General features: G+C 45.3%; 1 protein-coding gene across 4 annotated transcripts in view; it reads left to right on the top strand.

The window, feature by feature from the left end:
• The window catches only part of Ncoa5 (nuclear receptor coactivator 5), a 34432-nt gene that overhangs the window by 15960 nt on the left and 2230 nt on the right, over positions 1-16242 (top strand). For 3 of the 4 annotated variants that reach the window (XM_052184273.1, XM_052184274.1, XM_052184272.1), the window contains 5 exons: positions 5750-6076; positions 8360-8496; positions 9547-9673; positions 14609-14808; positions 15857-16177. In XM_052184273.1, coding sequence (XP_052040233.1) covers positions 5750-6076; positions 8360-8496; positions 9547-9673; positions 14609-14808; positions 15857-16177 — 1112 coding nt within the window. Of the gene's footprint in view, positions 1-5749; positions 6077-8359; positions 8497-9546; positions 9674-14608; positions 14809-15856; positions 16201-16242 lie in introns of all 4 variants that reach the window. The other variant, XM_052184275.1, reaches the window with a different exon arrangement.

Genomic DNA, 16242 nt, shown 5'->3' with positions numbered 1-16242 from the left:
TTAGCTTATCAGAAATAACCTGGCTCCGAACAGATGTCCTGTGTGACCTGGGGTGCTTTCACCGTATCCATGTCGGTTTATGTTCGATAACTGCTTGTTCCTGTGGTATGAGATTGCCCCAGTTTTCAGTGGCCTCACAATGGAAGACCCTGGGCTGGGATTTACCTCTTGTCTTACACCTGAAGAAAGTCATCAGCTCTCAAGAAGTGCCTCGTGGAGCAGCAGAGAAGTCAACACGCGCACTTTTAGACTGTGTCTCTGAGGTGTCCTTCTCATCGCATCGTTTGCTACCTGCTTTGATAGAGCTCTCAGGTCCTTTATCTTCCACCACGTCTAGCCATTCAGATAATGGTATTTGTGGGCAGAATCTGTGATGGGAAGTGGAAGAGCTGATGGAGGATTTTCCTCAGGGTCAAATGAAGGTGGACCCTCTCAAGGACAATATCGCAGCAGTGGACATAGGAAAAAAGGAGCGGAGGACAGAAAAGAAGGAAGATGGGGCCTTTCTGCTGAACCTTCCATACAGTCAAAGCTAAGAATCGCTGCCCCGGAGCTAACATTTCAAGATTCCTAAAAAACAGCTCGAGTCCGGCTCAGGCTCTTAGGCCATCTGTCAGTTTTCTGTATGCTTTCAAATGCCAAGTACCCTCCAAGTTGCTTTAGTCCCTAGCAAAGGAAGCCTGTCACCCAAAGCATGACACTACTTTTGAGCCATGGTGTTTCCCTCAACTATTCCCACTTTAAAAAAAACAAACAAACAAAAAAAAGAACAGCAACATTGTCCCCTCCTCTTTTCCCTCCCCGTGAATAGATCAAGAACATGGAGCAAAATTGTGTGTTGACCATGTGCTTCCTTCTGGCCTTTGGGGCTACTGTTTAATTGTAGTGTTCTGTTCCTTCTTGGTGTCTAATAGTGTGGTACGTGACTGTATGCAGTTTTGGCTTTCCTTTGTAAAATACCACTGGGTACCCTGCAGTGATCCTGTGAAGTTCTTGTGTTCCAGAAACTTGTTTGTGACCTACTTATCATATGAGGTCAAGCTCCGCACCTAGGAGGCTTGTCCTCTCTACCTTTAGATGCTGGGCATGGCACTATCCTTTAATAACTGTGGTTTTTGTTTAGAGAAAGATGGTGGGTGAGAAACAGTGCTGTTGCTCTGAGAACTTTGTTGTTTGGGTCCTAAAGTGACTCTAAAAGGGTGTTTTGTTTTGTTTTTGTCTCCAGAAGAACAGCAGTCTGCCATATTGTTCTTTTGGAGGAAGGAAAATGTTTTGCCTTTCTGTTTTTGATAATTACTGTCTTTACCACCACGTGCCTTTGCTTCTATCCATTCTCCTTTGTGAATGTTGCCCTTTCTGTATTTTTATCCAGAAGAGAATTATTAGCTTTGTTGCCCATGGACCTCAGAGTCTTTGAGGGAAGGGAAAAGAAGGTTGTACCATACAGGAAGTGTGGACCTGGGCTGTGAAAACAGGGTTGTTATGGTTAACCTGCAAAGGCAAAGTCTACCAGTTAGATGCCTCCATAGAGCAGGAAGAACAAGAACTCCTAGGTTGGAGATGTAGATTGGTAGCAGTTCTTACCTAGTGTGTAGGAGCCTCGAAAAATAAGAACAGCGACAACAAGCACCAGATACGGTGTTTATAGTTGCCGTGAAGCTGCCGAGAACGTGCTGTGACATGTTTATCCACATTCCCCAGCCTCGGGCCATGTGTGGTGTGTGACTGGTCAGCCCTGATTGCCAGGAACACTTGACATCTGATTCCACCTCTAATGACTGCTACTAATCGCTTCCCCAGGCAGGTCTATCTGCCAATCATTAATAATCTAAAAAATACTTTGTGTTTGTCACTTTCTTCTGTATCCTGACTGGTTGCCCACAGTTTACACTGCAGCAGATGCTCCACATAGCAGGATTCTGTGATATGATAGGGGAGCTTGGGCAGTCTTAGTCTGCACGTGCTTCTGGTAGGAATGGCTAGCACTCATTTAAACATCTGGCTACTGTGTGGTTATGCCCACAAATCAAAGAGTACTGATGAACCTTAAGATAGAGGACCGGAATAGCCATAGCTAAGGCAGAAAGCTCTATTGAACCTAGAATTTGAGACCAGCCTAAATAACCTAACAAGTCCCTCGTCAAAAAAAAAAAAAAAAAAAAAAAAGAAGAAGAAGAAGAAGGATTTTTAGGAGCAAAATTGAATTTAAGTTGCTTTTGTTACAGCTCTGAGGATGAAGGGAAATTGAGGCTTCTCCCAGGCCAGTCAGTATGTACAGTGGTAATGAATGACAAGTCTCACCACAACATGGGACCTGTTCTTGGAAGTTTTAGAGTTCAGTAAAATAGTTGAATTTTTTAACATCCCCTAAACTCTGCTGAATCCTAGAGACAGCCTTCATGACAGCTTTCTGTTGATAGGGAATCTGTAAACAGATACCACCATTCACTGCCTAAGGGGAAGCTATGTTCCCAGGATATTTTGCTGGGGAAAATTTTTGTTGTTTTGTAAACAACATAAAATGTACTTACATCCAGACTCTGTAACACTGTCTTAACACTATTTCACATGCGGTCCAGTGTCACTTAAAATGTTTCCTCAGGACAGTCTGCTAAGTGAAGTAATAGTATGTGTAGAAACACATCCCTCCCAACATAGCTCTGTGCAATAGGTTTCTGGTGTAGAACCAAACTGACACCTTTGTCTCTGTAGAACTTGCAGTCTACTAGAGAAGATACCTAAATGATATGAGAAAGTACGGAGTAGTTGGTGCAGCTCAGTGGTAAAGCACCTACTTTTAACATGCATGCTGCTTTTGAGATTAACCCAAGTACCTGTCCAAAAACTAAAGCCTTGAAATTTAGAAGCAGAAAGTAATTTTTGCCCCTCCTTAGGAGGCATGGTCTCACTGTGTAGCTCTCACTGTGTAGCTAGTGTGTGCTACAGTGGTATGTACTAGGCTAGCCACATAGTCGTGACAGTCCTTGCACCTTAGGGTCCTAAGTGCTAGAGTTTCAGATGTGGGCTGCCACACCTGGCAAAACTCTTAAATTAAGAAAATCATTCAGGCATGGTGGCACACATCTGTAATCCCAGCATTCATGAAGATCATGAACCTAGGCTATGAGACCATCTCAAATATCTGAAAATGAACTTAAGAGAATCAGAGTAGGGGCTGTTTTTATACTGAAACCTAGAAAAGGAATATGGGTCCATTTCTGCTGCACAAAAGGATCAGGAGAGATCTAGGCTGGTTGTAGGTAAAAGGCTCATATGGCAAGAAAGTGGTGAACTAGGGAGGAAGTGCAGCAGGGCTAGAGGATATAGGGAGGTCAAAGGTCATTCAGGCCCTTCCTGGCCTTGGTGGAGATTTTTTTTTATTGAATTTAAATACTATGGGAAAGTATTTAAAAGGCTTTTGCTACAGAAATGTTCCCTCAAAAGCCATCTTTCTAGACAAAAACAAAGTAAGAGCAGAAAGGATACTCTAGAAGGTTTTTGCTCTAGTTTGAAGGCAAGGTCTGGAGTTAGCATTCATTGGTACCAGTGAAGGTAAAATGGGCAGAAAAACACCAGTTTTCTGAAAGGAAACTAATGTCATATAGGCATATAATTAGGAGTGTGAATGCTGATGTCCAGCTTTCTGGCTTGAGTGGCTGTCAGTTGTGTCATTTACTGAGGTGGAAAGCTATGTGTTGGGAAGATCAAAAATGTAGGGCAGGTTTTATGGAGAAGGTAATCCTGAAAGTGGGTCAGACATAAGACACTGTACAAATATAAGTGCCAGATCAAGGTGAGTCACAGACATGGAAGTTTTAACAGGGAGAAAGCAGTTACTAGGAAGATTTGAGGAAGGAGCTCAAAAATGCCATGGGCTTTCCTATGAGGGTTGATAGGATGTTCTTGGATTCATCTAAGAAATAGAGAAAGCACGTGAACAAAAATATGGAGACAAGTACGCTTGTGAATTAAGTCATAAAAGCAACTTAGGTTAAACCAGGAAGTAATGAGGAAATAGTGATAAAGGGACCTGTTGAGTGATGACTTTGTGCACTGTGTGTTCAGATGCTGATTCCTGAGCCCAGAGATCTGGTGCACGGTTCAGATGCTGGCATGGCCTCATGGTTATTGGGTCATCTCCTGGCTTGGTGATATGTAAACCTTCTTTTCCATCGCCTCTGATTGGTTAATAAAGAGCTGATTCAGCCTAGAGCTGGACAGGAGAAAATAGAGTGGGACTTTTGATCCTAGTTAGGGGGTCCCAAAAGAGGAGAGAAGACGAGAAAGCTGGGGAGGGGGATTTGCCCTGAGGACACATGGACTAGAGCAAGCCAGAGCCAGACTCAGATTGCAGGTAAAAGACCACGTGCTGGAAGTAGGCAGTATTAGAGGGTTGGCATGGGTGAGTATCTGTCTGCCCAGCATAGTACCTGCAGCTTGTCAGTAGGTAGCTCTCTGTGTCATTTATTCAGGAGCTAAAATGGGCTAGAGTGGCTGTGCAAAGGCCCTGTTGTTACTTGGGAGCAAAAGGGATAAGGCAAAGCCCCTAGAATTTACAGGGCCAAATTTGTTAGGCTGCCAGGGGCTCCTGGAGAGCCAAGGGATGGTGGGCAGCTTCTAGAGATGGGTGTTTAGTATCTATTTAATGAGTTGAAATCAAGATTGATTTTTTGTGGGGGGAGGGGTTGGGAAATTCTTTTGATGTCAACACAGAAACTGGCTTACATAGGAGTGATGCATTTGAAGGGACTGCAGAGGAAGCGTCCAGGTGACTTTAGTAGGGATGGGGAAGAAGAGTCAAAGCTTACTTACACACTGGCAACTGGAAGAAGTGAAAAGTGCAGATGATTGGCCAGGTTAGACTGGGTCTTGTTATTTTAAGTCTGTCTGAAGTCAGTCTCCAGTGAGTGAAATGTCTCATGAAGGATATTGAGGTAAAGCTATGCAAGCACATTGCTGACTTCAAACACTTAACATGAAACGCAAAACCTTGTACAAGAAGGAACTGACTGGATTCCATGTAACCCTTAGATTAGATTGGGGGAAGCTGCTACCAGCAGCAGTTGGCTATTTCAAAATTGTTTACAAACCAGATTTTGCTTGTGTCTTTTCCCTTGATTTGAACATCCTACTAGATATTTTAAGTGGTTTTTTTATACTTTAAAAATTCTTTCTTTGATTCCTTTGTATGAGATTGTGCCTGAACAGAGTAACAGATGGGGTGACTGGCCTTAAAATTCTAGTCCCACTCTCACTGTTGAAGTGCTGCGTTGGAGAAGAAGACTTGAAGGATGGGATGGCACTTTCTCCCATAAAGAGCTGAACGGTTGGCTTTTCCTTTCTGAGCCTTGGCCCTTACTGAGCTCCAGTAGTTCTGACCCATAAAGCCTTCTTCATATACTGGTAATGGAATAAAATAGACTTTAGGGGAAAGTGCTTTCCCTTTGAAAACCTGTTGTAACTGAGGGGATAACTCGGCTTGTTTAAGAAGCTGAGCTGTGAGTAAAGCCTGATAACTACTCATCCTCCGGTGTTTGTTCTTGCTACTTCCTTTGATGCTCAATCCTTTGAGGTTCTAGGACCTTAGGCCTAACAAGATGGGTGATTTCCTAAACTTTGTAGTTAGGTTCTCACTGTTTGAGTACTGAGAGGGAAATACTTGGAGGGAGGTGGCATTCTCTCATACAGAGCTGAAGGGTTGGCCACCCAAAATTTCTTTGTCTTAGTATGTTTTTGCTAACTCCCACAGGGATCCCTATAGCTTTGGAGATAGTCGAGATTCAAGGCGTGATCGCTCTCCAATTCGAGGAAGTCCAAGAAGAGAGCCCAGGGATGGCAGAAATGGCCGGGATGCCCGGGATAGCAGAGACATTCGAGACCCTCGGGAGTTGCGGGACCGAAGAGACAGCAGGGACATTCGGGATCACAGAGACAGCAGAAGTGTACGTGAAGCCCGGGACCTGAGGGATTTTCGGGACTTTCGTGATCTAAGAGACTCTAGAGATTTTCGAGATCATCGAGACCCCGTATATGACAGATACAGGGATATAAGAGACTCCAGAGACCCTTTGTACAGGTATGTCCAGAGATACCTTGTCTGCTATTTCGTTAGAGGCCTATCTTAAGTATATTTGGATGCACTTACTGAGAACTGTACATAAGTAACCTTATATTTCCTGTACCTATCAAGTAGTACTTGGTACGTTTGCTGAATGTATGAATAACTGATATATTGTACTTATTAAAAGCATCTGGATGCCAGGCGGTGGTGGCGCACGCCTATAATCCCAGCACTCTGGGAGGTAGAGGCAGGCGTATTTCTGAGTTTGAGGCCAGCCCGGTCTACAGAGTGAGTTCCAGGACAGCCAGGATTATACAGAGAAACCCTGTCTCGAAAAAAACCAAATCCAAAACAAAAAAAACAACAAAAAAAAAAACATCTGGAGCCGGGCAGTGGTGGCGCATGCCTTTAATCCCAGCACTTGGGAGGCAGAGGCAGGCATATCTCTGAGTCGAAAGCAACTAGGGCTACATAGAAAAACCTGGTCTCAAAAAAACAAAAAAAAAGTATCTGGATCTAACTGTGTTGGGGAAGAGTCCGTTGTACAAATGAAAACCCAAGTGGAGTATAAATTAGGTTGGCCATGCAAGAACACAAAGATACTCGGGTAGTTGGGAAGTGCGTGAAAGATGTCCCATATCGTGAGTCTTCAGGCAGATGCAGATGAAAGCCACTTGAACCCATTTTACACCTGCTAGGATACGTCTAGCGACTTTCAGGAAAGACACAGAAAATAATTACTAGCAGGATATGTACAGTGGTATATACTTAGATGGTGAGATGGTTCATGGCCAGGTGAGCCAGTCCATACCTGTAACCCTAGCACAGGGAGATGAGGCAAGAAGACCAGTCCAAAACTGTGGAAAACGGTTCAGGAGTTCCTCACAAGTTCAAGAATGTAGGGCTAAGAAGATGGCTTGGCCAGACAGGTATCTACTGCACAAACAGGAGGACCAAAGTGCTAATCCCCAGTACCCACAAACAAGCCAAGTGCTAATCCCCAGTACCCACAAACAAACCAAGTGCTAATTCCCAGTACCCACAAACAAACCAAGTGCTAATCCCCAGTACCCACAAACAAACCAAGCATGATGCGTGCATCTGTAGCCTCAGCACTAAGGCAGTAGAGACAGGTGGATCCCAGAGTTCTTGGCCAACCATCTTTGACAAATAGGTGAGCTCCAGGTTCAATTAGAGACTCCTCCTCAAGAATAACATTGAGTGATCAAGGAAGGCACAGGACACCAACCTTGGTCTCTGTACACTCAGTACAGACACCACATACACAATGTTAAAGAGTTGAGGAGGATTCAAATAATTGTGTATGGTGCATAGCAGCACTAGCCATATAAACCACAAGGCAGAACAACCCAAATACCCATCAGCAAATGATGGAAAGGTTATCCGGTCATACACTTATGAAATGTAAGACAGAGGTAAACACTGAAAACATTGTGCTATATAAAATAAGCCAGACACAAAACCAGCCACTGTGTGATTCTGCTTATTTGAAATCCTTGGGGGGGCTGGAGAGATGGCTCAGCGGTCAAGAGCGCTGACTGCTCTTCCAAAGGTCCTGAGTTCAAACCCCAGCAACCACATGGTGGCTCACAACCATTCGTAATGAGATCTGACACCCTCTTCTGGGGTGTCTGAACACAGCTACAGTGTACTTACATATAATAATAAATAAATCTTTTTTTAAAAAATCCTTGGAATAGACAAATCCATAAAGTTAAGAAATATAGATTGTCAGGGGCTGGGGAAAGCAGACAAATGATGTAGACTTCTGTCTGCATTTCTCTAACAATTGGAAATGGGTAGTGAGGACAGCTGCATGGTATTGGGGTTACAGTGCAGATGAGGTGCCCTGCGATGGTGTAAAGTAATGGTGAGACACACCATGATCGCAGCACAGAGGAGGCCAGAGGTTCAAAGGCAGCCTTTGCTGTAAGTAAGTTCAAGGCCACGAGACCTTGCCTAAAAAATGCCATAATGACAAATTATTGATATATATTTTGAAATGAAAAAGGTATAAAATGGTTCCTCCAACAGCCATTTTCCATTTGCTCAAGTGCTGTCTGTATACCATCTCTTTTCTTCTCAAGTCGTCGTTGTTTTGTGAGGTGAGTTATCTCAGTCACAGCCCCAGAGACAATGAACACAGCCTGCATATGAGCCTGTATATTGATTCCTATGACTGCTCTGGAAGGACTTGAGTTTTAAAGCATTCTCTGTGTCTGATTTTTGCCAAATAGGACAGAGTCTTAACTTGAGAAATTGTCCTTAACTTTTTAGGAGAGAAGGCTCCTACGACCGGTATCTGAGGGTGGATGACTATTGCCGGAGAAAAGATGACTCTTATTTTGACCGGTACAGAGACAGCTTTGATGGGCGAGGCCCTCCTGGCCCAGAGAGTCAGTCTCGTGCAAAAGGTGAAGTCATAGTTGTGTGTTCCATTACTGGGGAGCGGGGGGAGTTACCAACGATTTGTGGGCATCAGCACCTCTACACAAAGGGCTCAGTGACCCAGCCAGGCAGTCCACAGATATTAATGTTGATTTTTAAATGCAAATTAGCAGTATCATGTAGTTTAATCATCCTACAGGAAATAGGGAATTGTAATAGCAAGAAATGAGCAGACGGTTGCAGGTGAACGGGCTGAGACTTCCTTGCCTTGTCGCTTGTTCTGCAGGTAACTGACCACATATACGGGGTGGGGGTTTATGTGTCTTTATCATTCTTACTTAACAGCTTCTCCCTTAGGTAAAGGCAAAACTATCTGCAAAGATTTTCAAATTGTTTTGTACTGGCCAATTAGGGATGGGAGAAATCTCATCTACTCTTGCCCATTTGACTAGTACTGAGTATTAGAAAACTTGTACTTTGATTTGTTTATTTGTTTGTTTGTTTTTTAAAAAAAGTCCAGACAAATTTACATTAGAAACATAAACTGGAAACATTAGAACTGCAAAGAATGAGAGGCCAGTGTTGGGCATGGTATGCAGAGAGATAGACAGTGGCTGATTTACTCTTGCTTTTGAGAAAGTCTGCTATAACCCGGACCTGGCTCCACCTCTCTGGCATGGTCCATGTTGTCCAACTTTTTTTTTTTTTTTTTTAAAAAAAACAAGAATAGCCCTTGCTGATCTGAGGTCATATGTAAGCTAGGCAGACCTTGAACGCTGCAGTCCTCTGGCCTAGGTCTTTCAAGTGCTGCAATTAGACAGGCATGAGTCACCACACTGGCTAATCCACCTTTTTAAAACATAAATGGCTAACTTACTTTCTTGGTCAGTTTAGCAGTAGAATTATATAAAGCATTACAGTGGCCTTGGCCTGTCACCCAAGGTTTTGTCTTGATGGATTTAAGATAGTAGAAAATAATAAAAATGGTTAAGATTGAGAGACCTGGGGATTAGTTCAGAATGTCTCACTGCATTATGGAAGGACAGCCTTACCTTTCCCCTGCTGGTGTCTTGCAGAGCGTTTGAAACGGGAGGAACGACGTAGAGAAGAGCTTTACCGGCGTTACTTTGAGGAGATCCAGCGGCGCTTTGATGCTGAGAGGCCTGTGGATTGCTCTGTTATTGTGGTCAACAAACAGACTAAGTAAGAAACCCTGTTTGTTTCTCCTCGGAATGAGAGAGGGGTCAGTGCTTAGCAGCTCCACTCACTGACTGCTGGCTCACTCTGTTATTACCTGAGTTTAAGCTGGAGTTCTCTCACTCTGGTGGTGACAGAAATCCAACAGAAAAGTGGGGTTTGTTTTGCTTAAATGGGAAGTTCAAACATGGCCTCCTCTAAAGTCCGACTGTGAGCAAGACATGCTCCCTGTCAGGGTCTCGGTGCTGCGCTCCTTGCTTCTGCCCTCTTTCTGACCATGCTTTCTACTTGGAGAGTCAGAGTGGCAGTGACTTCAGACAACTATCTTCTTAGCTTAGCAAACCTACTAAAGACAAGGCTTCTCTTTTCTGATATAGTCATCCTCTCTCTCTCGCTCTCTCTCTCTCTGTGTGTGTGTGTGTGTGTGTGTGTGTGTGTTTGCAGGCACATAAGTGTATGGGTGCTGCAAAAGCCAAATGACAGCATAGGCTCTCCTCCTTGCGTCATTCCTTTGAAAAAGGACTTCTTAGCCAGGCAGTGACAACACACACCTTTAATCCCAGCACTCAGGAGACAGAGACAGGCAGATCTGTTTGAGTTCAAGGCCAGCCTGGCCTATAGAGTGAGCTCTAGGACAGCCAGAGCTGCACCACCGACAGTTCTCCTTCTGTCTCTGGACTTGCGGATGCGCTTGGCCATCCCCAGCTTTTATGTGGTATGATGCAAACTTGTCCACATGCGTACTCAGCTAGTAAGCCTCTATCTCTGCAGCCATCCCTCCTAGGATTCTACTGGACAGCTTAGATTTTTCCTGAAATAAGCTAGTTTACTGTAACTCCCAACCCTGATGGTGTCACTTTGGACTGAGGCCCAGGAAGAATACTGTGATTTACTAGGGCTAGGTTATATAGCATAGATTTAGAGATGAGATTGGCCTTGCAGAACCATGTGAACTGAGAATAAGAATGGAAGTATATTCTAGTCAAGAAAACTAATAGATCTCCCCCACCCGCTTCCACAAGGGGCAGCCTCGAATCCTGTAGGACTTCAGGAAACTTGGCCCTGTTAGTGTTAGGTGACCACATTAACCAAGTCAGAGTCCTAACTCCTCTCTGTTCCACTCTGTTAAGCTTTCACATTTGTCTGGAGCTATGTTCTACTTCTGATGTAGCTAGTAAATCTGTATATTTTCTAACTATTTGCAGTTACAGAAGTTCATTTCAAAGGTGCAGTGGCTAGGAACCTGTTAAGACACCCGCCAGTAGGTGTGAGTTCACAGGCTTCTGGCTGCCTTAGTAAATAGTCATCATTTTCTAAGCACCTACCCTATATGCCCACTGGGTGCTTTACTTAAACAATTTGTAATCTTCACTGTAGCTATATGTGGGTCATTCAGCAAGGGGTAGGAGTCTGTGCAAGTGTGCATGGCTAGGTACTGGGACTGCAGTAGTAATAAGCAATCACCTTAGCCGTTTCTACCTGTGGATCCTCATAGACTAGTGAAGAAGGTGACAAAAATATACAGCTAATGAGTCTTGTGAGGGGAAGGACCAGAGGTTTAAATTGGAGGTGAAACTAAGTCATGTTCTTGTGTTACTGACTCTGAGAACAAAACTGAGTTTGGTAGGAGTTAAAGGACTTAGTAGCTTCGCTTCTGTCTTGGTCAGGGTTTCATTGCTGTGAAGAGACACCATGGCCATGGCAACTCTTATAAAGGCAAACATTCAGTTGAGGCTGGCTTACAGTTTTCATTACCGCCATGGTGGGAAGCACAGCAGTGTGCAGGCAGACTTGGTGCTAGAGGAGGCAGGAGTTCTACATCTTGATCTGAATGCAGCCAGGAGGAACCTGTCTTCTGCAGACAGCCAGGAGCAAGTTCTCTTCCATATTGGGTGGAGCTTGAGCACTAGGAGACCTCAAAGCCCACTTCACAGTGACACACTTCCTCTAACAAGGCTATACCTATTTCAACAAGGCCGCACCTCCAAATAGTGCCACTTCCCATGGGCCAAGCATCCAAAGCACAACAGCTTTACAAGGAAATGCTGGAACTGGAATCCAAACTAACATTTCTACCACCAAAGCACATTCTGTTCCCAAGGATTGAAGACTACAGCAGGTCCAAGAAAGCAGTTGGTGGTGGACTAGAGAATCAAAAGAAAGGGATTAACCAGTTGTGGTAAGGCCTATAGTCTCAGCACTTTAGAGCAGGGGTAGGAGAATTACTTCAAGTTTAGGAGAAGCCTGGGCTACGTGGTGAGATCCTGTCTTGAGACACATACATCCATTTGAGCATCTCAGGAGTGCTCCACTATGTAATACGTGTAGCCAGTGTGACTAAGGAAGCCCTATTGATGGAGAAGAAAGAGGTTAAGGCATTCTTGGGAGAAACTGTCTAATTAATGTCATTGATCATTAATACTTTTTATTCAAACAAATTCATCAGATACTCTGGGCAAAATCAGATATGAAAGGTTAACAAAGCCTGGTAAACTAGACACTTGGAAGGAGCTGTACATTTCTGTCATTCCCTGCATTAGACCTTGACTTTATTCCAAGTCTAGGACCAGAGTTTTCATTAGGCTAGTGCAGGCCCTGATGATTGCCCAGTTTGGCATTGGTTTTTGTTCAATCATCAAACATGATATTGATGAATAACATGACCACTAAGCCTAGACTGGTTGGCATACAGAACTGACAGGGGACCTGTGGGTCATAGGACAAAGGTTCGACTGCCTCAGAATGAACCTAGGTTCTTAGAGGAAAGACGAATAAGTTTGTGAAGAAACAGCTTTAGTTTTTGGCTTATCTCATTACTGTCTCCATGAAGAAAGGAGTATGAGCATCGGTGATGATGAGGCTGAGGACAAGGAAGAGAGGGAAGAAGGAACAGTCTGCTAGAGCCCAGAATACACACTGTTGATTCGTTGAAGAGACGGAAGAGGAGGATAGTGATGAGAAGAAGAGGAGCACTGTGGAGAAGTACCCTGGGGAATGGAGTCTGGCCATCCAGGCAGAGGCAGGCAGATCTCTGTTTGAGGCCAGCCTGGTCTACAGAGCGAGTTGCAGAAAAAAACCCTGTCTCAAAAAACCAAAAACAGAAGAGTTTGATTAAAAACAAAGCCTATTTGGGACAGAAGTCCTGGGGTGTTAGAGCAGCCCTATCCGTTAGTTAGGTCCTTCCCAGCGATTGGCAAGAACCCTGGCCACATAGCCACAACGTAGCACCATTGTGGATTCTATTTCCTGTGAAATGTTGCATCAAAGCAAAAATTGGAAAACTATCAGAAAGAATTTGGACAAAAACCATGCTTGAAACTTCTTGTTCATTAAACTGGCAGAAGAACTGGAGAGAGAGCATGCAGCAGTTAAGAACACTGCTGACTGCTCCTCCAGAGGAGCTGCGGTCAAAGCTCAGCCCCATGTGGGGGCTGACAGCCTTTTCTAACTTCAGTCCTAAAGGATCCAGGGCCCTCTCTCGCCTCCTGGGGCACAAGGGGGTACAGGGTACACCGATATACATGTAGACAAGACACAGAACTAGAAACGTTTAAATGTGGTAAATAAACTGGTAGGGAAAGAGAACTACAAAAAGGTTTATGAGCAGTTTTCAAAACCTATTAAGTCAGAATAGATGAAGACCCTCCAAGTCAGACCCTTCACACTTTTATGACACTCCGCAGCTGCTTCTGGGGAGAAGGTTGCTTCCTCTATCAGAGTGAAGAAAACTAGAACCGCAGCTGTGTTCTCACAGGGAGCCCTCTAGACCATCGTGGAGTAGCTCAGAAGTGACGTGTGGCCGAGCTCAGTGCTGAGCAAACATCGTGTCCATAGCTCATGTGTCAGCAAAGACTGCTTGGAGCTTGGAGAAGATAGAGAAAACAGGAAGAGAAGACCAAGTTTGAAAAGTTTGTAAAATTATAAAAGCTATATTAGGAAAAAGATCAAGAGTGGTTGTGTCAGATCTCTCAAGACATCCTCATGCTGCTGTCATGAGCACAGTTATGGAAAGAATCCTAGAGGCTTCACACCTGAGAGACAACTCAGCCTTGGGGTTAGAAGACAGCAAAAGACCCCATGGAGAGCCACCTGACCACTCCATTATTGAGACCTTAGGGCAGGAAGCAGGCAGAGGCTGAGGAGAGGCAAATCTGGAGGACCTGGCTACTTAGTGCTTGTTCCTGTCCTGTGACGTCAGTTGGGAAGCTCCCTGGATGTAGTCTAGAAGGTCCTAGGGGATGCTCAGACTCCCTGCTGTTGTTGTGTGATTCCGCTGTTGTGGCAAGTGCCCTTTGTAGTGACTACACCTCACACATGGAAGAAACAGACAGACCTCAGCAGAAGATGCGCTGGTGCGCATGCTCAGTGCGCCTCCACTCTGATGATGGTGTCTTTTCTGAGAGTGAGAATTGAGCAGTGTTAAGCTCTGATGGCATGCGAGTGAAGATGAAGCTCCAGTCTCTTCCTCTTCAGTGAGACTCTGGCATCGATGAGAGGCCAGTGAAGCTTTTTCTAGTGTCACTTCATACTGTAACCATTAAATAGTCCTCTGGGGACAGTTTGTTAAGCTAAACTCAGTGGGAAGCACTCTCTTCAAGGCTTGCTTTCCAAAGTACTAGAGAACAAAATGTTGACCTTCCCAAGGTCTGAACGGGCTGGTTGGGAGCAACACTGTAAGGCTTATGAATAGAAAGTGTCCAGTCATGGTCAGCTTTAGCTTTAACAGGTAATAAGATTGGGGGGGGGGGTCAAGTACCGACCATCCCACTGGCAACTTCCTGTGTGCCCATAGCACAAGGTAAAATTATTCTAGAAACCCGAAGATAGTACTAAGTGGGCTTAAGTCTGAGTTCTGCGGAGACACAGCTGGCTGAGATCCAGAAGTTTACAGATTGAGCTGTGGCTAGGGAGTGCTCACCTGGATCCCGTTTGTTCTCATAGAGATTATGCCGAGTCTGTGGGGAGGAAGGTTCGAGACCTGGGCATGGTTGTGGACCTGATCTTCCTCAACACAGAGGTGTCCCTCTCACAAGCGCTGGAGGACGTCAGCAGGGGAGGGTCTCCCTTTGCCATTGTCATCACCCAGCAGCACCAGATTCACCGCTCCTGCACGGTCAACATCATGTTTGGAACACCACAAGGTACAGAGGGAGGCGGGATTCCCCGACATGGGCACCGGCACACATTCTGCGCCCTGCCTGTGAGAAGTGGGTTTTGCGAAATGACTGATGCTTCAGTTCCACTGTGACAACCCCTTCTAGGGACATGGCAGTCCTTCGCTGTGGAAAAGACTTTCATCTTTTCCTTAGTATTCTCTGATAGTGTTCTAGACCTGCTGGCCAGCTCTGGTGAAAGGTGGGCTGATTAATAGTGAGCACAATTTCCATGTGTCAGGGCATCACTGAAGGGACTCTCAGAAAGACCTGCGCACACCTGGCTCTCAGTGAGGTCTGACTTAGGCATCTGCTACCTGAAATGCAGCTCCCAGGGGTGAGACTCACAGACAGACTGCTAGAGTAGTTCTACAGACAGGAGAGGCTCTGGTCCACTAGAGGAAGGAACTTGTAGTTGCTTTGAGCCCAAGCACTGAGACTCTTAACACTAGCTTCCCCTTTCCCCCCTGCCTGTGATGGCTTGTTGACCTGGCTCTCACACACACAGTCACAGGGATGGTAGAATTGTGTGTCTCTGAGGAGCTGCCCTTAGCTTGTGTGGAGATGTTTATGTAAGGTTCCAAGAAGTACCCTTAGTACCCTGTAAGATTGTTGCCCCATTAAGAAGAGGTGGTTATTTAGGGTTACAATTTAATCTTAGTCCATGACTTTTGAACTGATAACTAAAAAGCTGTAGTGACTCTGCCCTGAGCACAGCAGGGAGCCAGGCTTCACATGGACCTCTCTAGCCTCCTGCTGCTTTGTGGAGGCTGCCCTATTTGACTCTGTGGGAGGCTCTTGTATTCCTTTGGTTTTTACCACAGGTCTGTGATCCACTGGAGAAGTAGCTCAGTAGGAAGGTGTGTCCCACACTGAAGAGCTCTGCTCTGCCCTCAGCTCACCTCACTCTAGGTTCCAGACTTGTTGGCACTGCAGTGCTTCTTTGCTTTGAGACTGAGAAAGGCTTGTCAAAGCACGGCAGTGGGCACTTGGATCTGTCATGGGAGAAAATGACTGGTGTCATTCCCTCCTATAGAGCATCGCAACATGCCCCAGGCAGATGCCATGGTGCTGGTGGCCAGAAATTATGAGCGCTACAAGAATGACTGTCGAGAAAAGGAACGTGAGGAGATTGCCCGACAGGCAGCCAAGATGGCTAATGACGCCATCCTCCAGGAACGAGATCGTGGAGGCCCTGAGGAAGGAGGTCGTGGGGGGCACCCTCCAGCTATCCAGAGCCTCATCAACCTCCTGGCAGACAACAGATACCTCACTGCTGAGGAGACAGACAAGATCATTAACTACCTGCGCGAGCGGAAGGAACGGCTCCTGCGGAGCAGCGCCGACTCTCTGCCTGGTGAGCTACGTGGCAGGGCCGAGGTGAAGTTCTCACTCTGCATTTCTCATCCCGTGCTCTGTTGG

This window comes from Apodemus sylvaticus, chromosome 5 (assembly GCF_947179515.1).
Source record: "Apodemus sylvaticus chromosome 5, mApoSyl1.1, whole genome shotgun sequence".
In the NCBI taxonomy this organism is placed as follows: Eukaryota; Metazoa; Chordata; class Mammalia; order Rodentia; family Muridae; genus Apodemus; species Apodemus sylvaticus.
Note: the sequence above shows the minus strand (reverse complement) of the source record. Positions and strands in the feature narration are given on the sequence as shown.